This window comes from Micromys minutus, assembly GCF_963924665.1.
Source record: "Micromys minutus genome assembly, chromosome: 19".
NCBI lineage: Eukaryota > Metazoa > Chordata > Mammalia > Rodentia > Muridae > Micromys > Micromys minutus.
This window is the reverse complement of record NC_137954.1, coordinates 52634989-52661850: the sequence shown is the minus strand read 5'-3', so window position 1 is coordinate 52661850 and position 26862 is coordinate 52634989. Positions and strand designations below refer to the sequence as shown.

Genomic DNA, 26862 nt, shown 5'->3' with positions numbered 1-26862 from the left:
CCAGGTGGGAATGCTAGTGTAGCACCAGCGAGATTCACTCACAGACTTAGACTAAGGAGGGGGTTATAGTTAGAAGGCCGTGGTTCGAAATTAGGGCCAACAGAGCCAATCAGTACAAAAGTCTGAACCACAGAAAAGGTTGGCACAAAGCATAGGAATAGACCCTGTATGTTTGGACATATATGTTGCAGGCAACAGGGTGAATATTATAAATGTAAAGAAGAATGGCTTACACAGACAGGGGAAAGGCAGGCCCAAACTATACAAATGAATAGGTTTAATGTCTGGTTCATATAAAGTTTTATATTGCTAGTAAATATCCAAATGATAGACATAATACTATTTGTATATGGCAGTAGTGTGTATATGTAAGTAGAAAAGTTTCCTTAACGATAATTTTAAAATATGTTCCTTTCCTTCCTCCCTCCTTTCATTCTCTTCTGTTTTTATGATCTCATGGGAAACAATTTACTTTATTGTTTTTATTGAGACTCAATATTCTTCATACAATATTCTCTGATTATACTCTCCTCTCCACTTCACTAACCCAAAGCTACATCTTTACTTACCAGGATACAAAGAAGCATCTAAAAATATTAAAACAAATCAGAATAGAACAGGTGGATGGATGGATAAATAGAAGAGGCCAGGACAAAGCTCGAGAAACACTATAAATACACGTTTCACACACAGAAATCTCAGTAGCCTTATCTGCCATCAGTGGGAGGGGAGGCCCTTGGTCCTGTGGTGCCCCAGTGTATCAGAATGGTGGTGATGAGGGAGTGGGTGGGTGGGGAGCACCCTCATAGAAGCAGGGGGAGGAAGAATGGGATGGGTGTTGGCAGAGGGGAAACTGGGATACATTTAAAATGTACATAAGTAAAATAAACAATAAAACCCCCACAAAACTGATAAGCATACTATATACATAAAGAACTGGTAAGAAAAAAAAATAGTCCTGACAAAGCATCAGGTGTCAAAGAACCTCCCAAAATGTATCTTTGTTTTATGTATCATTTGATTTCTTGCTCAACTCTATTGATTTCGTAAATGTTTATACCCATGTTCATCAGAAATGTTATCATTATCATTTATCATTTACTAGAAGAATCTTTTATGGTTTTAGGGCCAGGTCTCTAAAAGCGTAGTAGAGATTGAGGCTCTAATTAGGAGTGTCCTCTGAGCTGATGTCATTTTTCCCTTAAATCTTCCCAGCACACAGTAGGCACCACCAAACATCCTTCTGCGTGTGAGCCAGACTGGGACAGTGCATCTCACAGTCACACCATCTTCATTTATTTTTCAGTGAGCTTATTGCACACCTTTCAGGACATTTGCCCATTGTCTTTCTATTGTTGAAGTGATGAAAATTAATTCAACTGTGGTATTATCTTTTTTAAGTGTTACAGCTTCTAAAATAAGAGTTATTTTTATATTCTGATTTGGCCCATTTGTGGTCCCCTTTCCTAAAATCCCTGTTTAAGGAGAGTAGAGATTTTGCTTGTTCATCTTCTAATTTCATTTGCGAATCTATGCATTTGTCTCACTTCCCTTTACTTCTAAAAATACAATTTGTTTTTCTTTGTTGGTTTCTTAAAGTAAAAGGTCATGACTTGAAGAGTTTTAAAATGTTTCTAACATAAGGAGCATTCTAGGTGTCCCTGTCTGTATAAGTACTATCCTCATTACACTGGGCATTCCCATTTCTTCCTCCTTGAACCATGAGGCATCTAGAAATATTGAGTGTAATTCTGAATACCTGCAGATTTTCTAGATTTCTTTCTGTTTGTTACTTTTTTCTCAGTTTAAGCTTTTTATGGTCTCATGGCTCATATAATTTTTATTCTCTTATATTTGTTGTGATTTGATTTATGATCGTGAATATCATTTAATTTTGTGACCAATCCTTGTGTACTTAAAAATTCTTTATATTCTTCTGTGATAGTTCTGTTCTACTGTTAATTGCATGAAATCATCTGTCAGTGGTTTTCTTTCTACATTCTATATTAAGTATTGAGAGAAAACTGCTGAATTTCTCAAGTATAATTATGAATTGTTCTCACTTTATATATTCAGACATAGATTTTTGGATTCATACACATTTAGGATTGTTTTTTATTCTTAGTTAATCTTATTAATTAGTTTAAAAATATTCTTGCAGCTTGGAAATATCCCCTATCCAGGTCACACTTCAATAATTAGTGACTTTTTGTTGCTATTAGTTTTCTTTTCTTCACCCAAAAGCTTCCTGTTAAATGTCTCAGGAATGTGCGCATGTGTGTGGGCGGGGCCTGCATGCTGTGCTGCAAATAGAAAAGGCCAGAGGCACACACATCTGGTATGAAGTCTTTAGTAGTTTTTCTTTCATTTGCTCCTCCTATGGGCCTTTACTCCTATAGGATGGAAACAGAGGATGCTCTTGGTATCTGCTTGCAAATCTCTCATTGGTCTTTCATTTGTACTGTTGTAGGTAGACCTGGGGGTTTTCACGGCTGTCCTCTGTAACATGATTTACCTAGTCTGCACAGAGAACATTTGACAAAAACTACTTTTGGTCTCAGTTGCAGAATCCTAATCTGCATCTCCCTGTGGGTCACCATGGCTTCAATTGATCTGCACTGACCTGCGCATTTTAAATCAACCAGGGTTTGTCCATGTGCACACAGAACAAACTCAGAGGCTGCAAAATTAATCCCAAAGAAATTAAAGTGATCTGGATGAGTTCTTCAAATACAAGTGTGCTCTGTTGTTTTGTTCAAAACTGAGAGGAGTCTCAAAATCAACTAAGCACTGTAAGCTACTAACCAACTATTTGGGCAATATTTGCATAATTTACATATGATACAAAACATATTTCCCTGATTAAAATGTGACTAATAAAATTATTTTTGTTGCTAAATAGAATATTAATCAATTAATATTGTCTTTTATTATATTTTTGAGCATATTGTCAAATTTTGGCACAAGGGAAAATGTTTATTTCACTCCAGTCATAGAGGTTGAACTAGTGCCACAGGATACTGTAGCTACCTTTCCTCAGGAGGGACATATAAAGAAGTAGCCAAAATTGAATAAGGCTCATGGACAATAACAGTAATTGAAATGTCTTTGAGTAGTTTAGCATTTGTTTGTAAATAAATTTGTCTTTAAGCAAATTACTGAACTGTAAAAAAAAAACCTTATTATATTTATAAAAAGGATGCCATACCTGAAAATATACTGCATTTGCTGAGACTTTTAATGCCTAATATATATTTAATATTTTTATAAATAGCCATTCTAATTATAAATAGTAAAACTTATAAGGAGAATAAAAAGTAAAAGGTTCCTGAAGAGGCTCAGGGGGAGGAGAGTAGAGAGCAATCAGTTGATTGGCAGTTGAGTTAGTGATTGGCAGTTGAGTTAGTGACTGGCAGTTGAGTTAGTGATTGGCAGTTGAGTTAGCTAAGTTTTGAAAGAGGAACCAACTTAGGACCAGAAAGCAGGAGAACCAGTCCAGGGAACAGGGACAGTGCTAAAGAATTAAAGAAATGATCCAGAGTCATTGAAAAGAAGCATAAGGCACGGCTCTCATTTGTAAATGTGATTATCTAAAGTGCGTATTTTTCAGGAGACACACATACAGTTTCTGGAAATAAAATTTTCTGGGCATTTTCAGTTTAAAAAAAGATGTTCAAACAATAGCATGTGAATATAAACTGTGCTTTTTCCTAAGAGAACAGAAGGGTCAGCCACCTACCTACCTGAGCAAAGCTATTTCCACAATCAGATCATAAATTAACAGTGGTCCAGTATGATGCGCATATACTTTTATCCCAGTACAGGCAAGCGGGGTCCTTCTTGTCTATTGGCCTATTACGGTCATTCAGTAACAGAGATCTTTGATCTTGTACCTTAATCTATCCCTGGGTCCATCATGCCATTTCCATGAGTAAGGATAACCAAGTCAGATATGTATGGAAGGTTAGGTATGTATGGTCAACTGACTCAGGTTGGAAGGCAGGGACCTGACAGAGCTGTAATGTTGTCCAGATGTATGCATTAGACAAACACTTAGAGGGTTCTGATGTGCTTATTGCAGTTTTGGCATGAAGAGCACATCTGTGAAGCAGAGTATGTACATCCAAAGAGTGGTCCAGGGCACTGCACCGTTGCATTTGGTCATTAGCATCCTGTGTGAGTTCCTTTTGTCAGAGCCCATGTCACCTGTTCTAATGAGTTGGTCCTTTAGTCTAGTCCTTTAGACCAATTTCCTTATTGTCCCAGCTTTAGTGGAAAATGTAACAGAGTGAGGGTTAGCTTTAATGCCGAACTTTCAATAGTTTAAGGGGTGAATAAAAACTGGATTATTTGGAAAAAAGTAAGAAAATTTTCAAAAACAAAAACTAATAAACTAAACACTGAGGAACTCCAAACACACTTTGAAATGAAAGCTGACTTCAAGTTCATGATCCTTCTGCCTCATCAAATCCTGAGTGCAGGGATACCAGCTGTGACGGACATACCCAAGTTTGTCTGCTCTGCTTTGAGTTCATATTTTCTTTTGAACTTGGAGATTTCAGCTGGGTGCTCCATGCCACAGACTTCTTTATGTCTGGTTGATTGCTGTTGATGTTAATCTTCGCCATGACACCTGGTTTTCCTCTCCCCCATTCTCATTCCACATTGGGTTTATTTGTTCTGTTTTTATAAATGTCTCCTCCTCTTTTATAGTTATTACGTATCTTTTCCAAAAGTATCAAGTACCAGTTTTTTGTTCCCTTTTCCAAGTTATTACAAAATATTTATTTTAAAATTATATCTTCTTCATCATCTATAAAATGATATATTGACATTCTTTCCTTGTAATGATTTCAAGACTTTTTGACAACTTTCTTCTACTTGCTATGTGTATAAAACATAGCAAGAGGGACTGGGGCTTCTTAGTAAGATATATTTATAAATTTTCTCTGTGCCCCTGCTTTCACATTCATGTAACAGTGGGAGACCATTTAGAGTTACATCTATGTGACATGGTGATAGTTGAAATGCCTAACGTGTTCCCGAGCTCTGGGAGCATTTATGTGTTACAGTTGTGTTGGCATCATGTGACTTTCCTGAGATGTATAAAGACACTACCACCACCACCCTACTCATTGGCACCATATAAAGAGAAAACCTGTAGATCAAAAAAAAAAAAAAAAAAAAAAAAAAAAAAAAAATTCACCCAAGTCCTGCTTGGTGAGCAATTGAATGTATTGGGGCTACTTACAAGAACATGGATGACTGAAAGACATTTATACCACCAGGAAGTATACTTGGTTATTGATGTATATCTGAAGAGTCCCATCCACCCACAGTGTAAATGCATCATGGAGTTTCCTGGCTAATGTATGTGGGTAGCTATACAACCAAAGTTGATTATTTACCCTTTACATAGTCTTAGAATAGAAAGGAATCTCACAAGGGCTCTTGAACCTTGGAATTCTCATGAGTCCCTGGAATCCCTTTAGATCCAAGATTCTCATGAGCCTCCACCAGTCACCCTGAGGAAGAGTTGGTAGACCTTAGCTCACGAGTGTTCCATGACACTCAAGATGGCCATGGTCATGTAAAACAGAAGAAATAGCTCATGAGAATTAGAATGTGACATTCCCTATCTATTGTTCCTGGAGCTCTGAAATGTCAGCAATGATAATTCTTACTCCTTCTAAAACTAGGGCCTTCTCAGTTTCCCCAGATTTTTTCTTTTTTTGTCCATGGATTGTTATTAGTGATAAGTATTCTTTATAGGATATACCATGATTTTTACCCCTCAATCTTCTTCTATTTGATAAGAGATGCAGTGCAGGGAGGGCAAACTACCCTTGTGCTATATAATCAGTCCCTGGAGAGCTTGGGACTCTGTTGTGTTAATACAAAATGGCTATGCCTGATTCTGGAATCTAAAAAGCAGTTTCTTCACTTCTGTTTAAATGGTTCTCATTTTAATCTATAGCTCCAGTGACTCTTATATCACTCTATGGCCTCACAGAAAGTATAGCTTCCAGGTTGTACCTGGTTTTCAGCATCTCTGTTCTGACTCTGCCAAGCAGACTCTTTCCAAGATCCATGCTGCAGTGAGTGAGAGTGAGAAGCCAAGACCAGAATATTCTACTTTAAAATAATACTTTGGGACTGTGGATGCAGCTCAGTGGAAGAGTATTTGCCTAGTATGCACAAAGCCCTGGAGTCAATCTACACTACTGAAAGCAAAAAGGATAATGACCAGACATGGTGCTATTCACCATCACTAATAATCTCAGTGTATCGTATAATTAAAGAAACGCCCCGAAAGGCTGGTACATCATGATTGAAATCTAGTGTATAACAGTCACAGGATGCTCAGATTTGGCATCCCTAGCAGCTCAGTCCCCTGAAACTGAAAGTTGGGTACTATTGAGTATACTATCCAGTAGTGAGGAAGTCACAGACCTTTTACCTCCTTCTACTTCTTCCCCCAAACCTGTATAGTTGCCATGGCAATCAATAGTTCCTTTCCTACAATCATCCTTTCAATATCTGATAATGACTACCACCATTCAACTTCAATCTGTTCAGAGATGGCCCCATATTGCCAAGTATTTCTCATTCAGTCTGTACTATCATCTGAACAATCATTTTGAGACAGAATTCTGATCATACTATTCCCTTGCTTAGAAACCTTCGAAGATACAAGGCCGTAGTTCTGAACACAGGTAGATTTCATCTGGAACTGCTGCCAGACTTGAAGCCCCTGCTTTATCTGTAACTTTCACCCTCACATCCTCTTTTTTTACCTCACAGTTCAGAGTGACAGACACATCCAGCCATAGCAGAAAAGGCCCACACATGCTAAACCTGGATTTTCCTAAAAAAAAGGGCTTGACTCTAGAGAGGGCAGTGATTTCCAGTAATCTTTGACTCCTGAGTGTACATGTTGATGTCTAGTGTATTTCACTGAATGTGGTACAAACTTAATTTTTAACTTCTAAGGAATAGAATGAGTCAGAGGAGAAGCCACTTCCAAGGTTAGGTGACAAATGTGACATCTGTAGTGAAGGCACTCAACCTGAAGAAAATCAATTGCCACATCTTGAGCTGCTCAAAAGGACAGATGGATGAGCAAGAAATTGATGTGTCTGACCAATGGCCAGTAAGACCATAAGGCTTCCAACAGCCTTGTGAGTAAAGTCTAACTGGGTACTTGCTTGACTGAGCTTGAGATGGCTGAGGTACCTTTCTGTGTTGGGCACCGTTCAAATTCTTAATCCAGAGGAACTGAGAAGACAAATGACTGTCATTTTAGTCTGCTAATTTGTTACGTAGCATTAGGTAATTAATTAATCACTACCCAATGAGAGTGATTTTTCTTACCATGTCCACAACCCAACCAGAGTTTTAAATCATCTTTGTACTATTTCATTTATAAACATAAATTACAAGAGATTCATGAAAAAAAAAAAAAAACCAGATGCAGTGTCATGGTTAACATCATCTTCTTTATGATGATGGTGCCATCCATACACCAGAGGCGAGATAGTGAAACAATTGCTTCAGGGTGTTGAAAACTAATTATACCAACACTAGAACTATGACTGTCCCAGGTTATATATGGCTGATAATATTTGGTTAGCTAGGAGTATTTCCTATAAAATGTGCTGCTAAGACAGAGCTATTCTGTTAAGACAGTTAGGGTAAATGATATCTAAATATATTCCACCATGGTTTATTGACTTTGATAATGCAGCCCTGGGCTTACACTACTATCTTCCTTTCTCTACTTTAAGAAACTTCTTACTGTGCTCTCTCAAATGAGGAACTGGGCCAGGAAGCAGGAGTTGGTCTCAGAAGAAAATAGAGTTGGAAAAATGTGTCTCGATAAAATATTCCCATGGTGGCAAGAAATATCCTGCAGCCAATTTCAATAAATGCAAACCAACCAACCAAACCCCTCAAAATAACAACGAAATAAAACCAAAAATAAACCCCCCAAAAGAAAAAAATAAATCAACCAACCTATCAAACAACTAAAGTCACTAAAATTCAACATATTCAAGCTGGAAAACATCCCTTGTTCTCCACCAGTCTTGCCTTCCATACACATTACTATATCTTCTCACCTGTGTCGAGTGTCATTTGCAGTGTGGAACTTAGTCCTGCTTGGTCTTCAGATTTGCTTCAGAGGTGTAGTTGGAGTCACAGTCTTTGCGTCACCTGCTTTGTGAAACCTCCTGCATCTTCTGACTTCCCCCCATCAAATATATCACAATCACATAGATTAGTGTCCACACTTCAAGTAATGTAAAGGCCCCAGACTCGGATCTCTAAATTGACTTAGGAAATTGTTGAAAACCTGCAGGAGGGCATTCACTGAGGGGGCAAAGTGAGAGTATCAGCAGATTCTGTTTAGCCCCAAACCGGAACATTTTATGTCTAGAAATACAGAAAAAATTTCTTTCAAGGAACATGTATATAGGCTACTTTGCCCAACAATTACAAAAAATTTTTTTTCAGGCATTTATTATGTGTTTCTTTGTTGCTCTATTCAGTGTGAAGGCACTTGAAATTTTCCATCTGAAAGTGTATATAGGAACCACTAGATCAAATACCCTGTCTGGCAGGGACTATTGAGACGGACACTGTAGAAGCCAAAGTCTTAAACAGCGATCCTGGGGCAGCTTTATTGGGGGCATGTCAGAAGTCCAGTGAGCCTGGGGTCTCCCTCTGACTTCTTCACATTAAGTAGTTACCAGAACATTGCTCTGGACACTGCTGTTGGAAGGGAGAGAGAACAGGACATTTTCATTAGTGTTGAGTAGACTGTGACCTACAAACAGATTAAAATCTAAGAATGGCAAAAAATGAGTTGTTATAAGAGATTTAACGTTGGGAACACGCAACAATAAATTAACAACCAGTTGAGATCAAGCCTTATTGATACACCTTTTATAAAGTAGCCAGAAAATCTGGTTTACTGTTAGTTCAGTTTTGGTGGTGGTGCTTTTGGTGTTTCTTTAAATGCTAAGTTGCATGGAAAGTACTTTAAATCTTACTCTTTCTGAGAAGCTATGTATAAGCCTGAGACCGTACTTTGCCAATTCAGGCAAAGAAAATAAAAGTAATATTCAAAGTATATTCAGAAATGATTTATGATTTGCACCACTCAGCAATCCCAAATGGAAAATAAAAATATTTAATTGGGATAAAGATCTTTCCCTCAGGTAATCACTAAATCACCTAATTAAAAACTCCCTCTCTGAGAAATGCATGAAAAATTAAATCTGACATGTGGGCTATTGAGTCTGGGATGAGACATGGTTTGTAGTGAAGACTTAACAGATGGTTCAGGTCTCACTTTCTGAAGGCTCAATGACCTTCCTGATCTACCTGTAGGTAAAGCATTGTGACATACTCAGAGACTTCCAGAGCTTCGAGGAAGCTATGATCAGTTTGAATTCTGACTTCCAGTCTAATTTTCTGCAAACTATGCTGAGGGAAAACAAATGCATGATTTGAATCCTTCAACTCCCAGCCATATAATCCAACAGTAAAATATGCATATATCCCGTAGCTGGGGCTGGGTGTGTGAGCAGTACCAATGTGATGCAGTCCAGGGTGAATGACATTAAGTAAAGAACAAATGTGTTTTATCAGTGAGGGAAAAAAGGACTAACAATTTCTTATAGCTTGTGCTCTGGGGACATGAGATGGGAGATGCAGCTTACGGGGCACTCTATGTAGTACCTAGTCGGACAGTGCTGAGCTAAGGAGGCATAAGATGTGCAGCCAGGATTTAGTCCTGTGTTTTTGTGGACAGGTATGGCCTAAACTTGGCTGTGCTCGATAATATAATCAGAGGACAATTGTGTAATACCAAATAGACCTGGAGAAACAGGTGTGCCCAGGAAAAGAGCCCAAAAAAAGCATGAACAGAAGCCACCAGTGGATAGGGCATGCTCTGAATTGGGTACACCAAATTGCACACTGGAACCTTGTGGTGGAATCTCTAGCATGTGAGCCTAAGGATCTTAAAACAAGTATTACCAGATAGGACTGAGTGTGCTTTCAGATGGTTCTGCCATGGCCCTGTGGAGAAGGCACACTGTCCAGTGAGAGGATACTGAGTTTGCACGCATCCTAGGAAACAACTGAATACATTCTTGGATATGGATGTCTGAGTGGCAGCACATGAGCTACTCCTCTGGTAATTCATGATGGACACGTCCAGGTGCCAGCACAGCCAGCATCCTTCAGTTTTGCTGTGTTTCACATTTAAAAATCTTGTTCCATATCTACTCAATCACCTATACAAAGATAACTTTGTGTCTCATTTTAATTATTCAGAAAAATGTATTCCATATCTTCTTCATGGAAGCAGAAATGTACTTTCTAGTTGGCTTTTATATATGTATGTGCAAACTTAATAATATAATACCACCAAGTGATGGTAATAGTAAAATAAAATGAAGAGACAAATACCTGTGATTCAGATGAAGCAATGAATGTTGCTAAAACTGGAAATTCTTTGTATCTCTGCAGTTGATTGGTTTACTCTTCATTGCAAAAGGCCAAAACATTATAAATTTTATATTGTTTTTACATTTAAAAATTATTTTCTTCAACTCTATGCATTTGTAAAACTTGGTTTAAATAGTTATAAGTAAAACTCTTCTATATATTTTCTTATATAATTTTTGTTTTATCTTTTTTATGTGCTTTCATATTTTATGTGGTCCATTCACTTATTATATTTAAACAATAACTCATCTACATTTTACATTGAAAATATTTATACATTAAATCATAAATCATAACACGTGAAGGTATTATAATCATATGAAAAGACTACTAGCTTGCCTTGTACTATTGGTAAAGTCTGGGTTATTCCCAGTTTTTTATTGCTGTAAGACTGTTCATATCTGCATCTCGTCCCTTCCTTACTTTCTGAAAGGGTCCTTGCTTGGGCCAGAAAATTCTACTTCTCAAAAATCTTCCCACTCACTAATATTATATTTCTCCTGTAGTTATATCCTTCTGATACATTTCCTATTTTGTGTGTCAAACTTTTCAATTAATTAATATTTAGATTATTAGGAAATAATCCATAAAAGATCCTATTATTTAATGGAATTCTGTTTCTTACTATTTTATTGGAACATTATTATTATTATTTTGTTTTCTTCATTCCTTTCACAGTGGTGGCAGGCAAACAAACCCAGCACCTTATGCCACCTAGATAAGCTGTGCACCACAATGACCAGCCTGGCTATAGTTATCTAAAATTTTATGTTTACAGTTTCAACATGAGTTCTCTTAATGAATGGTGAAATTTGTATATAAAAAAAGCAATAGAGCTGGAGAGATTATTCAGCATTTAGGGGCATTTGTTGCTCTTGCAGAGGACCCAGGTAATATTCTCAGCACCCACATAGCTGACAACCGTCAATAACTCCCATTCTAGAGGATCCAGTGTCCCCATCCGGTCTCAACAGGACACGTGTGTGGTACTCAGACATAGTGAATAAAGACAGATTTAAAAATATGTAAATATAGTTGACATTCAGTGCACCTAAAACAATTCCTTCTTCTGATTTGTAATGTGATTATTGGGAGGTTGTTTTGTCTAACCTACAAGGAGGATCAATCTATTAATTCAAATCTATTTTTGATTCAACATAAATAACCCCAACTTACAGGTTTTTACCAGATCCAAATGAGATACTGAAATACTTATGAAAGGTCTTTTCAATTTTTCAGAACGTCAAAGTTTGCCTTCTATACTACTCTAAAATTTCTGAAAACTGACACCAGGCTTGTTAGTCGTACATAGGGAGCCCTCTGACCTTTCTCTGTTTAAGTATCAAGCAAACCTAGCTACGACTATGGCACTCACATTTTTAATGCTCTGTTTCTCATTTCTGGACCACTGATGTCTCTGAAATCTAATTTTGTGTTACTAATCCCTTGAGGTTTCCAAGTCTCTACCAACGTCTTTCTAAACAAAAACTCCTTTCCTTGAGAATTTAATTTGTTTTTGATTTTTCCTTTTGGTCCATAAAACAATTGTACAATTGTATAAAGTCCCTATGGAGGTTCATGGCTTGGAAAATATTGCTTATTCTCAATGGTACATTTCTTGGAGGCCTTCGCAATTCTTGTTCTAGCTGCTTCTGTGGGCCATCGATGCTTTTAAACAGTTTTATTAAATAACCTTTGACCTTTGTAATAGTTGTTGTCTCTAGAGGCATTGGTTTTCCTTAAGCATCCATTTCATAGTGGCAGACAAGTATCATGATGCTTTTACTCTTATGTTAGGGTATGATGATGCAGGGGTGATAGAGACCACCTACCCCTCTAGGGCTTTCAAAACCACCTTGCCATCCCTCTACCTTTTGAACTTTTTTTTCATCCAGTTCCAATGTGTATTGTAACAACCATACAAAACCCATTTTTTTTCATAACTTTGCAGCTCAAAAACTGTGTTGTACCACTTTACAACAGTTTCCCAGGGTCCCATCGATGTCTGCTTGTGCTCTCCTCCATGAGAGCACGGACGTTTTGGATGACAGCAGCCTCTTTGCGATGGATATTGGTTTAATTGACCAGGAGAGCATGTGAAGCAAATCATCCTTACCATGTCTTAGGGTTTATCTATATCGGCTCTTACATCACTCTTTTGCAATCTAAAGTGTGTCAGACTGAATTATCCAAAAGATGCTCCCACACCCAGCTCTTGCTGCCTGTGAGTGGAATTTTACTTGGAAACAAAAGAAGTCTTTCTAAACGTAACCAATATCAGGCTCTGAAGATAAGACCATCCTGGGATAGGCAACTGCACCAAGGAAAAGCTGTGCTGAATGTATCAAACAGGCAAATGGAGCACTCAGCAGAAGGCCTTTAAACTCAGCTTACTTGAAGCAAAAAGCAGGATAGATTCTAAGATGGTGGGAAAGTGCGGGAGAAGAATGTGATTAGGTGACTGTGTCCTAGTTAGTTTTTATATATTACTTAAGAAAACTTACTTAAATACTTTTAGCCTTTAAATAATTTCTAAGAGTCTCTCTTACTTTTCAGAGGGCTGAGCACAGGTCCTTGAACTTTGGAAATGCTCAGCTTTTGTGGAATGAATATAGTTAAGCCACATGCTAGTTCCTGTCTTTCCTCCAACTCCCAGGTTTCTAGAGTCACAGTTTTCTTTAATGTTTTAATAGGGCGGTGTGAAGAGTGTGCAAAGCTGTCTTTCTCGTACTGCTTCTTGGCATTACTGGTTGAGAGAGAACTCCATGTTCCCTGGTGCTGTGTTGCTTCCTTTGAACCACGTATCTGCTTCAATGTACAGCCCATGTCCTGAGATCGTGACTCTCTTATAGCACTGGGCACCAATGAGATAAACTCCTGGTGCCGGCTTAGAAAATAAAGAGGGTTAAAGTATCTTTAAAGTTTCATGTGTTCACCGATCAGGCAGGAGGCATACAGGCGTGAGGAAGAAAAACAGACAAAAAAATCTCCTTGGTTGGGCAGCTTCTCAGGAAAACATTAAATGCACATGGGCTCATGATAAATGTAAAGTTACAACTGAGACGTGCAATGGGAAAACAGTCTCTGAAGGATCTGGCACTATGGCACTGGGCTTGAACTAAAAGCACTAACCCAACCAACAAGGAAGAAGATGAGAAGAGGTAAACAGTCTACAACATATGCAGATAATCAGCCCTGAGGGCAACAGTATGCTGAAGCAATTACAAGTGAATCTTTGGCCTGGACATACACAAATCTAGGGAGTTAGGACAACAGGGAGCTATAGTAAACTACACTCACAAATACAAAGTATATGTCAGCAGTCCTGGATAGTAGCTGATGAGGAGATAGTGAATAGCTGGAAAGTTCAAAGTCTCTTCTAAGATTCAAGGCAATCTTTTAATTATAACCCTTTTAAAATAAAATAATAATAATAAAAAGCAAACTACATACATTCAACATACTGACACAGGTTAGAAATTATCATTCCAAAAGAAAAAATGGGAACATTGTGTCCCTCGTAGTCCCTTCCTGTGTACATAACCTCTCTGGCTCTATGGATTACAGCTTGGTTATCATTTACTGACCAACCTGAGTTACAACTGGTTACACGGCAGAAGTGCTAACTGGGAGTGGCATGGGGTTTTGAAATCTTAAAAGCTCACCTCCAGTGGGATAGCTACTCCAGCAAGGGCACAACTCCTAATCTTGTTTGACCAGTTCTACCAACTGGGGACCAAGTATATAACCAAATAAACTCATGGGGTCATACTCATTCAAACCATGACACTAAATAACAAATTCCAAAGAAGAGGCATGAGTCCAGAGGAGAGATGGAGAAGGTCTGCAGGGAAGAAAGTGTTGTTCTAAAGGTAGATGGAGATCTGAAAGGCATTACTGCAGTATAGAACAGCTCATGTGGTTCTGCAAGGGGACAACAGAAGCAAGAATGAAGAACTTGTTAGAATGATATAAGCAATAGACATGAGGGAAGTAGTGTGAAGCACTCTTAGACTAATATGCTGATCAAACTTCATTTTGTGATAAAAATTTCTCAAGTGTTTCTTTCTTTGTTCTCTTCCCTAAACCTTTCTCTTTACAACTTTTTTCCTCCCTCAAAATCCCCTTCCCACCATTTCAGTTCTTTTCATATTTCTTACTGTGCAAAATGCTTTCCTAACGTCTGAAATAGTAGAATTAGTATGTGGGCATTTTGGCTCTAAATCTGCTTTAATTGGGGGGCCCAGCTTCATAGTAGCCGTAAATTTACAGGCTATTGCTAACGTATCACAGTAAGAAGGCTAACTTAGAATATATTAACTCACATGTTTTCATTTCTTGGGTCAAATTCTTAGGCTTAGGCATTCCTTAGAGTTTTCAAGGTGTTAGGGTCCCATGAGGGATGCCGGGTGAGCCCACTCCCCACTGAGTATAGAGGTATTCCAATCCTCAACTCTCCTTTGTGCTCTAGTAGCTCATCAGCCCCAGAGTTTTTAATCCATCATTCTTCTCAAGTTTTCATTGCATAATCTCATGTCTTAGTCACAAAAATGGTAGTTGTGGTAATCCAAAATGACTTTGAGAAACTATAGGCTAGAACACCAGTAATCTATGAGAGTAAAGTTAATAAAGCAGTGTCAAGATGTTTAATAATTAATTGTGAATGTGTCTTAATGAAGGATTGCATCTCCACCTAATGCCAGACATTTTTTTTTTTTGTGTGTGTGTTTTTGAAGGGAACATCCTTCTGTGTTAGAACTATCCATGTTTCCGTATCCAAATTTCTTCACCAAGGCGGATAAGAAATTGGAAGAAATCATTGACCATCATGTAAGACTGACTTTCTTTTTTTTTAACTAAAATGAATATAATAACATTGTTTTCACTCTTCCTTACTTCTCTCCAATTCTTTCCCTACTCTCCTTCAAATTCATAGCCTGAATTTACTTAATTGTTAATATATATGCATATATATCTCTAAATGTACAACTGAACATATAAATACTGTGTTTTCAGTCTGTTTAATGTTAAGTATATGTACATGATCTCAGGTCCAAGTGCTTGGTATTGGTATTGATATTGGATAAACAATTTTGGGCCTCTTCCCTGGAGAAGACTATTTTTTCCAATCTTAGCATTTGCTAATAATCTATAGGGTTTTGTTGTTGTTGATTTAACTAAGGTTAAAGCTTTATAATATTTCCCCTATTGTATCAGCATGTCTTATAGTGTCATTCCTCTTTAGATTTTGCTTAGGTAACCATGTTAATGAGATTTCATGGGTATAGCTTATCTGACTTTCCAGAAACAGTGTTCACTCTCTTATCAAGTCACATAGACTAACAGGTTGAAATAGGCTCTTTCATTTTGCTGATTTGGTGAAGTATATCTTGTCATCAAAGATGGACACTGAGTGTCAAAACACGAGCAAAGATCTTCCAAGCATCCAGGAACAAGATGAAGCCAGATTGTTTTTGATATGCAAGTTAAAAAACCTCAGCTAAATCAACCAAACTAAACAGAGAAAGGATCCAGATAAGTAAATTTAGAGATAAAAATGGAGACATCATAAGATACCAAATGAAAACCAAAAAATCATCCACAAATACTTTAAAAAATTATATTATACTTAATTGGAAAATCCAAATGAATTTCTGGATAGATTTGACCTATCAAAACTCAACCAAGATGAAATAAACAATACAACCAGATTTGCAAAACTAAAAATGGAAAGTGTAGTTAAAAACATCCCAATTTTTATAAAATAATCTAAATGGAATTTAGTTCAATCAGATCTTCCAAGAACTTGGACCAATAGTTCTCAGATTATTCTGCCAAATAGAAAATGAAAGAAAACTTCCAAACTGTTCTTAAAGAACCAGCATTATTTTAATTCTAAAACCAAAGAAAGATATACCAAGAAAAGAACATTACAAACCAATCTCTTAATGAACACAGACTCAAAAATTCTCAATAAAATACTTGCAACATAAATTTAAGAACATAAAAAAATTATTCATCTTGATCAAGTTGACTTTACTACAAACATGCAGTTTCAACAGATGAAAATCAATATAACTTATCCACAGAGTATTAATGGCAGAAATCACATGAGCATCTTAATAGATATAGACAATGTCTTTGACAAAACCATATGTCTCTTCATAATAAAAGCTCTAGAGATGTAATTTGTTGTGTTTATGCAAGAAACACAACAGGCAGGTTCAAGATAAAACGAGGCATGTCACTGGACAAGAAGGAAAGATAGGCAGGAATAAAGTTTTAGGAAGAGGAGAGGAAGAAGCAGGGAAGAGGAGGAGGCATAGACGCAGACATAGGTATTCCTCTCTGCACAGAATAAGGCTGTTATGAATATTTTATAAGGGTTGGCTGAGTACAGGATGCTTGACTTGTCTAGGTGGGATAATTAGATCATATCAATTGGATCAGAATTTATTGTGTGGTGTTTTTCTTTACTCAGCGACTCAACGCCAAGGGAACTGTGAGCAGGTAGCCACTGCTGGGACCAGGGGTGGCTGGGGAATGTGAGCGGAGTTCCCAGCTAGTAGAGAGGTAGCCGGGGGAGAGATTGTAATCAGAGATAAATTAAAGTTACTTCTATATGACTCTATGGGGCCAGAAGTAATGCTACTGAGATGCATGGCGCGGTGCCACACTGGATCAGCTCACAGGGCGCCAGTGTGGAGCCGAGGCGTGGGGGTCGTGTCTTCTTAAAATATTTACAGCAACATGGAGACACCAGGGATTACAGAGCACATCTCAACTAAGTAAAGGCAATGTTTGGAACACATGTAGCTAACGTCATGCTTAAAAGAAGAATGTGAAGCAGCCTCACTAATAACAAGGACAGGAACAGGCCGTTCAAATAAGACTCCATTCAGGGAATAAGGCTATCAACCAACAAGCTGAAACTCATGGCATTTGAAAGAGTCTACACTGCAAAGAAAGCCGGCAAAATAGGAGAAGCCCTATGCCAGCTATACAGCTGATAGAAAATTAGAATGTATAATCTAGAACAAGCTTAAAGTCTTACTATCAAGTAAACAAATAATCTACTTCACAAATAGTTTAAGGAACTGAAGATAGAGTTCTCCAAAGAGGAACACAAATAACTAATAAACACTTTAAAACATGTACACCATCTTTAGCTACCAGAAAATTCAAATTCGAAGTGGTTTGATATTTTATCACAATCAGAAGGACTACTATTAGAAAAATAAGTAAACCTGAACGCTGGTGAGGATGATGAAAACAAGCTCCTTTCGACACTGTTGCTGAGAGTGTAAACTGGTGTATTCCCCTGTGGAAATCAGTGCTCACATTCCCCAGAAAGCTCAAAATGGTACTGCTGTAGGGCCCAGATCTGTCATTCTTAGGAATATAGCTAAAAGTTTTTGTAGTTCACATTGAACATTTCTTCCCTTCCACGTTTATTGCTGCTCTAATCACAGTAACAAGGAAATGAAATCAGCATAGGTGCCCATCAGTGAATGAATGGATGGTGAAGACACCATATGATTAGACATATAAAAATAAAGTTGGAAACTTATCTGGAATTTTCCTACCTGATAAATAGACTTGGTAGTGATAAATGGCTATAAAGGGTATTTTAGGTGAAATGTTATCAAAAATGTTATTTGGCTAAGAATCCTATGAGCTATAATAATCTGTGTTCTCTAGTGCTTTAGTGGTATGGTCTTTATATGAACAACCACACATTTTCTGATTGAAGCTAAGGCCTATTTCATGGAAAAGAATGCATTCCTGGTAGCCAAACTGGTTAGGAGCCAATGACTGGGCAGGCCATAGACGCTAGGGAAAACTTGTGTTTATATACATATTAGTGTTGCACTCAGCCTTCTTACTACACTAGGTAGGGATTGATAAAGCAACCCATAACTGTCCAAACTGCCAAAAAAAAGGGAGATGGAGTGTTTAGTTACAAATGGGACAACCATATCATTCTTTCAAGGTTAAGAGAACATTGCTGAAGATGATCGGACATAGTGTAGATACTACAGATTGTGGGGATCTCAGCCCCAATGGATAAATCCACATCACAGCTCTCGTATCTTTCTCCTTGGGAAAGTTGCAGAAGAGGGGAGAAAGGAAGATTGTAGGAGCCATAAAACCAGGAAGTTTCCTGTAAAACAGTGTCCCCTAGAAATGACTGCATTAAACAAGACCAGAATGATAACAATATACTGGAAATGTTAACGAGAAATGAGAAAATTATGTGGGATTTCCTTACACTTAGACAAAGAACTGCAGGCATCTAAAGATTGCAGATGGAAGAGGAATTAGTCTCATCCATTATTGGTTATCTAATGCAAAATGATCACCCTTGAAACCATATATACCTACCCACAGCAAAATGGCCTCAGCATGTTGTATTTTTATATGTGCACACACATACTCACACATATATCTATGTAATAATAATAAAAAGAGTTGAAAGTGGGGTAGAGACATGGGAAAGGTTTGAGAAATGATGACCCAGAGGGATGAAAGTGTGTGTGTGTGTGTGTGTGTGTGTGTGTGTGTGTGTGAGAGAGAGAGAGAGAGAGAGAGAGAGAGAGAGAGAGAGAGAGAGACGTAAAGTGATCTAACTAAAAATAATATAAGAACTTAAAAACAAGAGAACTAGAGAATCAGGAGATGTAAAGAAAAAAGTATCTTCTGACCATCTCACAAGTATTAAACTCATGTTGCCATGGTGCCTGAATAAGACTTACACAAGATTGGTCACTTTCACATTTCATTATGTATACGGAAGTAGTCTATTTAAGTCCTCTCATATCCCTGAGGGACTATTGGCTGCTGATAGTTACTGAGTCAAAATGTCATTTTCTCTAGTTGGATAGTCTCTAACAAATAGCCTTTGCTCTAATAAATAAGCTCTGACCTACACTTGGGCAAGAGACTGATGACTTAATATGAGAAGAAAGGTATCTGTTGCTATTGAATATCACAAAATTGTAAACTAAACAGATTGCAGGTTTTGCATGAATATTATGAACCTTTTTGCCACAATTTTCTGTATATTTCATCTAATAAATTATCTCCTGAGAAACTGAATGTATATATGATAATGATGTTCAGATAACATCTCGAAAAACATTAATCAGAACTATTGTAGTTACATCCTGGTTTTGCCTCACAACCCCAAGCTTCCAGATTAAGACTCAGACTCAAATCATGTTTACAAATAACATATAGCTAGGCTCTTCTATGACTAGATATAACTTAAATTTTCCTAAATTTATTCTACCCTAAGTTCTGTCACGTGTCCAGTTTTCTGTGCTCAGGAATCATGCGCATCTTGGCTCATCTTTTTGCCAACTCTCCCACTTTCTCCTTCCCCAGAATTCTTTCTTTCCTCAGATATCATACCTCTCTTCCCTGCCTAAGCCACAGGCTTTTTAATTGACAGGTGATGCATCCATACAATACACAAGATGTTCTCTTTACAATTCTCCTTTTTAGTCCAATAAAAGGCTCATCTTATTTCAAATATAACATTTATGAAAATCATAAGGTATGATATACATTTACAATGTCCAGTCTATTTCTATTTGGCAATTTAGATAAAGTGTTCTATTATCTATCCTATCTTGGGGGAGTTCACGTTTCTTTATCTAAATCGTTTTCTATCTTGACTTATATTACCGTTCTAAAAGCATCTTTTTAAATCCTAACCTTCTTAAGCTTAATGAGCATAGTAAGACTATGACTATCTAGTTCCAACCCCATCACAGACCTGAGAAGGAAATAAATATTACTTCAGTATGTAGGAAATACAAGGACACAGTTCCCAAAACATATAGAAATGACAGAGACAGCTGACTACCTTGATGGTCTCCAATATTCTTTGTAACATTGGAGCACCTATCCTAAGCCTTCTGGCCCAAAATACATGAAACCTTTTACAAATTAGGAATTATGAAGGACTTGCTTACCCTGTTTTGTCAGAGCTGGGAAACTGACTTCCCTGCATCTCTTTGTCCGTTTTGGACAGAATTCTCTCTGCAGATAAATATAGGGCACTTTCTTTGCCCACTGGCTAACTTGCCACAATTGAAGCAATTCCATATGGGGAGTCTTTCAGTGCTCATCATATTCTTCCAAGTTGAATGGCATGCTGCAAAGAGCTGACATATCTCAATGTCAAGAAAACTTTAAATTAATAAAAAAACATCTTTAAATGCCATATTTTTTGCATCTCTGAGAATTTTGAAGACCATCCATCTATTCATAGAACATTTGAACAAGCAAATGTTGCCTCCCAGCTACCTACAATCTGGACAATACAGGATGTACATTTAAATGTTGATCTAAGACTAATAATCTGATATAACAATGAGTGTGACTGTCTGTCTCTTAACTTGCTTTAATTAATTATTTTAAACAGTTTGTAATAGCAGTCATTAAAAGGACTGGGACTAAACCTGTTATTTTAAGATGAGTTGTATAGTCATAATACCTATACAAACATGTCATAACAAATTAATTTTATGTTTGTATTAATATACAAAATGGTATCAATATAAGAAAATGTAACTTCAATTTTGCATCAAAATGTAAAGATCTCTACCAATGTAAGATTATAGCTATAAAATGCTTTTGGTTAAGTGTAGATTTAATAATCCATTTCCATTCATCAAGCTTCTTATAATATTGCTATATCCTTCCTTTTAAATTCAACTTACTTCCCTTTACCTAAGAAAGAAAGGATAGAGAAAAGGAAAGACAGAAATCCCTGAGGCTAAGCTACACATTTTCTTGCCGTCCAAGACCATAATTATTTGCAAAGCATTCCCTAAAGTGACAACATTTCTATAATTCATAAAATTACCAAAACCATCTACCCCAACTTAAGGGGCAGGGATACTATTCTTCTTATAATTGTGTTCTGCTGAGTTGGAGTGAAGAATTCCTGCTTGGGGGCCCAAAAGGAAATTGAAAAAAAAAAATGGTTAAGTCAAAAGAAAGCTAGCTAACATCATTTGTTGCCCAGTCTCAGTGTGTTGAGAATGTTCAGGACTGTCCTGACTGGAACAGTCTGAAAGGCTGGATGAACCAAGACCATCTCGGATTAGCAGTTCTCTCTGCAGCTGTTCTATAAACGACTCTCTGGAAGCAGCATCACTTGAGTCAGGACCATGGAGCTGGAACAGGTCATGTCACCATTACTAAGGATGAGTCTTATTAGGGATGCTCTCTTGGTGCTTCATTCCATAATACAAAAACCTTATAACCAATATTTAGTTTTACAAAGATATGTGGATGAAATGTGCAAGATGCATAGATCAGTTAAGGATAAATTTTTGCTCCTTGTTTGAACCGGGGAAAGGCAACTGTCTTTGATTAGGAGTGAGTTTGATCACATAACCAAATTGTGATTTAAGTCTTCATTTGAGCTATTCAAAAGAATGGCATAATGAATCTTGAGGATTCTTCAGCCAACACAACCCATTGATTATGCATAGCTGAAGTTCTGGCTAAAGGCATTTTTATGTCTTAGTCAGTTTAGCACTGATCTTATGCAGAGGGAGCAGCAAACCATGTTACCTGTTCTGCTTAGTCTTGTTGATCTCTTTCTTTTTATCTGTAGCCAAGATCTTCAGGGGGTCTTCCTCAAATCTGCTCCTTATTACTTTGGAAGGGGTCTAAAACCTTTTCTTCTTTTCTGTTAACACAATTAGAGAGCTTCTCTCTCTCAAAATAGTACACCCTAAGTTCAGCAACCCAAAGTCATCAAAAGTATAGATTGATTCAATTCATCAGGCTTTTTAAAATTAGGTATGCTCTATTTTGACCTCTCTCATAGAGCATTTGTAATATTATAACCACCTTCATCTTGATAATTAAAAAATTTATTATTATTTATTGAGTTAGAATTTCTCTGTGTAGCCCAAGCTAACCTGGATTTGTTTGTAGGTTAATCTGGCCTCAGATTCATAAAAACCTGACCATCCTTGCCTTTGTCTCCCAAGCATTGAAATCAAAGGTCTGGACTTACTCATTTGTTCATGTATTCTTAAAAACATTATATCAATTTCCATTTATTTATCTCTTCTTTGGAGATTAATATCTCTGTAGACAAATATATCTATATCTATATATTCTTTCTACTCCTGGATGTCTTACCTCTATTTTCTACCTAAGCCATAGACTTTTTAATTGACCATACTCTACACAGGTCATATACTATATGCATATATTATATTATTATTAAAGAAGTCATGTACTACAAGCATATATGATATTATTAAATAGGTCATCTATTATAAGCATATATGATATTATTAAATAGGTCATCTATTATAAGCATATATGATATTATTAAATAGGTCATCTATTATAAGCATATATGATATTATTAAATAGGTCATCTATTATAAGCATATATGATATTATTAAATAGGTCATCTATTATAAGCATATATGATATTATTAAATAGGTCATCTATTATAAGCATATATGATATTATTAAATAGGTCATCTATTATAAGCATATATGATATTATTAAATAGGTCATCTATTATAAGCATATATGATATTATTAAATAGGTCATCTATTATAAGCATATATGATATTATTAAATAGGTCATCTATTATAAGCATATATGATATTATTATGCTTCAGTTTTAGTGTGTGTTCATATGAGTAAACATTTTGCAAAACTCTAAACTTGTAGTAGGATTACATGGAACTCTGTCAGTGTTGTGCTGAGGGTGACCAACAGGCGCACAAAAACAACACAACAAAACATTGTGGGTGGAAGCCTTAGGGGTCATCCAGCAGGTGATGCCCAGAGTGACTCCACACCAAATGCTCTTCTCAGTCTGAAGAGGGCTTATTACTACTTCCTGTAACCATTTCCTCTGCCAATAGTTTAGAAAAGTGTGTTTAGTTCTTCCCCAACCTTAGTTCCCACACCAATTACGATCTCAGTTTTCTTTATGTCAGACACACCCATCTGCTATGGTGAAAAACTGCATGGCCGTTAATTTCATGTCCATCCTTATTAGTCATAAGATTGAACCTATCACTTTAGTCTATACTTTCTATGTGTTTTCTTTTTTCCTTCAGCTATATTTTTCATTTTATAATGCATGCCATCATGGAGATATCAGCACTGGACAGAATAGCAAAATACCTTGGGAGCTAGAAACAAGTCTTACTTTTAACATTTGTTTCTGCTTCTGTGGGGCATGTAGATGTTTGTGGATTTTTCAAATATGCTAGAGGAAAAGAAACTTGAGGGACACCCCTGCAAACACTAGGAGGAGAACAGCTATAGCAGTGGGCAATTGAAAAGCTATGTTGACATGTGCTTTTTCTATGGAAGAACAATATGTAAATGAATTATTATCTCTGTCACAGTGGCGAAAAGATATGGAGGCCAGAAAACGAGAAGAAGAAGAATGTGAGGCCCAAACTCAGAAGAATGAGAAGGAAAAGGAGAAGATTTACTTTCAAGAAATTATGAAGCAGAGGGAAAGGAAACTGAACAAACAAACCAAACCCTATGAAATAATTCCATCAGAGAAAAAAATGTGACCCAGAAAAGAAATGTGGGTTCTATGAGTTGGAACCCAGCACTGCAACAAACACTAAGTGAGCTTCTGTGTAGAAGAGCTTTCTTAGCATCAGCCTGCAGTCATTTTTAAAAAAGGAGTTTTTATCTCTATACCCATTAGTTACACAGCATAGTCTTAAAATTAAATAGTCAACTCTTCGTCACACTTAGGTGAACTGGTTTTGCCGACTACTCCCATTCTTCCCTTAGTAACTTTCCCCATGTTCTAGGATCGCTCTTGCAACCACTCTAAGTGTCAACATTCTCTGTACTGTGAGAAGAAAGTGAAGCCCGATTAATGACTCAGGACATAAAGGATGTATGTGTGTGTGTGTGTGTGTGTGTGTGTGTGTGTGTGTGTGTGTGTGTGTGTGTGTGAATTTCTCTTTAGAGCGTGAGTGAACATGGGTTTGAGCCTCTAGAATCACTTCTATTTGAATAAAGAAATTAAGATCGCTCTGGAATCTGTATTTTATTGTCTGATTTTGAAGAACGAAACTCCACTTGATAAATGGCTATGCATAAGCAAGTCCTGAAAGGTAAGTCTCCAAGATCAGTGTGATGTTTAAGGGATGGCCAAAGACACACTGAGTGACAGCTGTTTTTGTTTGCCACATGAGTTTATGAGCCTAGATGTGAAGGAGCCCCGAAAGTTTGGTACTAACTACTTAAGGCAGCCATCCCACCAGGAATTATTTTATAAATGGTATTTCATCTCATCTGATATTCTCAGCCTATGGGCAAGGGTGAAAGACTGGAGCTCCTGTGGTACCTGATGTTCCTTTATAAAAATATAGATAATATATTTTTAAATTTCACTTCAATTCACACATGTGGTTTGGTGATACTTAAGAGGCAAATACTTTATTAGGGATATCACATTCTGATACAAGTCAAAGTGGTCTCCCATATTAGTGAAGGGCCCTATGGAATATCACTCAATCTGGTGGAATTCCGTACTACTTGCCACATGTGTATGCATAGCACTGTTGCTTTTCTTAATCTTTCTAGGAGGCTCTAGGTAAGGTTTCTTTTTTTAAAGGGAAGTTATTGCTTCACAGAGCTGGCAAGTACTTTGGGGGCTTGCATTTGAAAATGAGCCATACATTTATGGTCTGTATAATGACTTTTGTAGGTATTCTTTTTGGTATTAGTGTTGTTCATGATAACAGTAACCAAAGGGAGAAGCATGTGACAGAGAGCTTTCTGTTTTCAGTCCTCACTTGCCTGGTTCATATTCACATTTCTACCAACTCTTATTCCCACCCAGCTACAGAAAAAAATTCACAACACACACTTCCCATATATCTCCATCATCTTCGCTTTAATTTCATGTTTTTATCAGCTGCTCACCACCATATCATAAGATTCTTTCTACCACTCTACCCAAGCAAGTCTAGATTCCTTCCCACCATCCCCTCACACCATGTGATGTGGACTTTACCAAACTCTGGCTGTTGTTTAATCTTATCTGCTGGTTTTTTGGCACATGTGACCACTGAGCTGTAAGGAAAGGTGTTTGAATAGCCTAATTGCCACTTATACGAACTTCAGCTATTCCTTCTGCTTTTGTACCATCTCTGTAGACAGACTCCAGTCCCTTTGTTTCTGAATCTTTCTGGCATCTGAGGTGTGTTTTGGTTCCCCTGGAGACTTTTGTTTTTTATGTGCTAGCATTGATCCTCATTATTTGACTACTCTCAATGTTCCATGACTTTCCCCATTTCCAATGTGACATCATTGTCTTTGATCCTTGCACACACATACAGTTTTGTTATCACCCCTTTGCTGACATAGTAATTGTGACAAGGAAGGAAGCAGATGTAGGATCTACATATTAGTAGGTAGACAGTGATACAGGGAAAGATTAGAAGAGATGGAGGTGATTAGAATTCCTGCACCTTTCTTCTTAAATTACATTTTAAAATGTAAAAGCAGACATTTCTTACAGTTGTCTATCTCAGATTCCTCTTGAAATGTTATCAACTTCATGCTCATAGATCTGGAGCCACATTTCAGTTTTGATTTCTGGTTGCCCTGAAATAGTAGACAAGTTAGTAATCCCCTTATGCTTAAATTCATTCTTTTGTAAGGTTAACATAATTAGGTAAAGATTGTCACAAGAAAATGCTAACTAGAAAAACCAGGTTGTCAATAGTTTTATCAGAGATATTTTAATTCAATACAAAGAACTGATTTAAAAGTGTGTGTGTGTGTGTGTGTGTGTGTGTGTGTGTGTGTGTGTGTGTGGCCTGAACAGGTTTATATGCAGTCCTTGGAGACCAGATAATGATGCTGAATCTCCTGTAACTAGAGCTATAAGCAGGTAGAGCCATGATGTGAGTCCTTGGAACCAAAGTCAGGTCCTTTTGCAAGAGCAGTAAATGCTCTTCACTGATGAGTCATCTTTCCAGCCTCAAGGAATTGTTTTTAAAAGGGTGTTTTAGAACTGAAATTAATGAAAGAGGACTAGAGAAATAACACAGAACTGTAGGAGAATGATCGCCCTTTAGCTCCACAGACTCAAAAACACCAGAGTTCTGTAGAGGGAAGGAAACACATTATAGAGGATGACCTTCAGTGAGGAGACTGCTCTCCTGTTGCTGGTCCCTCTGAGAGATGCAATGGAGTTGGCTTAGGGATGTGATTTTGATGAAAAATCATCAAAAGAGGAACAAGCTGTCTTTTACAGATCATGCTGCCAGGTAAAGCAAAATATAGAAACAATCAGATC

General features: G+C 37.2%; 1 protein-coding gene across 2 annotated transcripts in view; it reads left to right on the top strand.

The window, feature by feature from the left end:
* TMEM232 (transmembrane protein 232) overlaps positions 1–24109 on the top strand; it is a gene marked incomplete at both ends in the record, with an annotated part of 287483 nt that extends 263374 nt beyond the window's left edge. For both annotated transcript variants that reach the window (XM_080933485.1, XM_080933484.1), the window contains 2 exons: positions 15255–15348; positions 23933–24109. In XM_080933485.1, coding sequence (XP_080789611.1) covers positions 15255–15348; positions 23933–24109 — 271 coding nt within the window. The remainder of the gene's footprint in view (positions 1–15254; positions 15349–23932) is intronic.
* Between the last annotated feature and the right edge of the window lie 2753 nt (positions 24110–26862).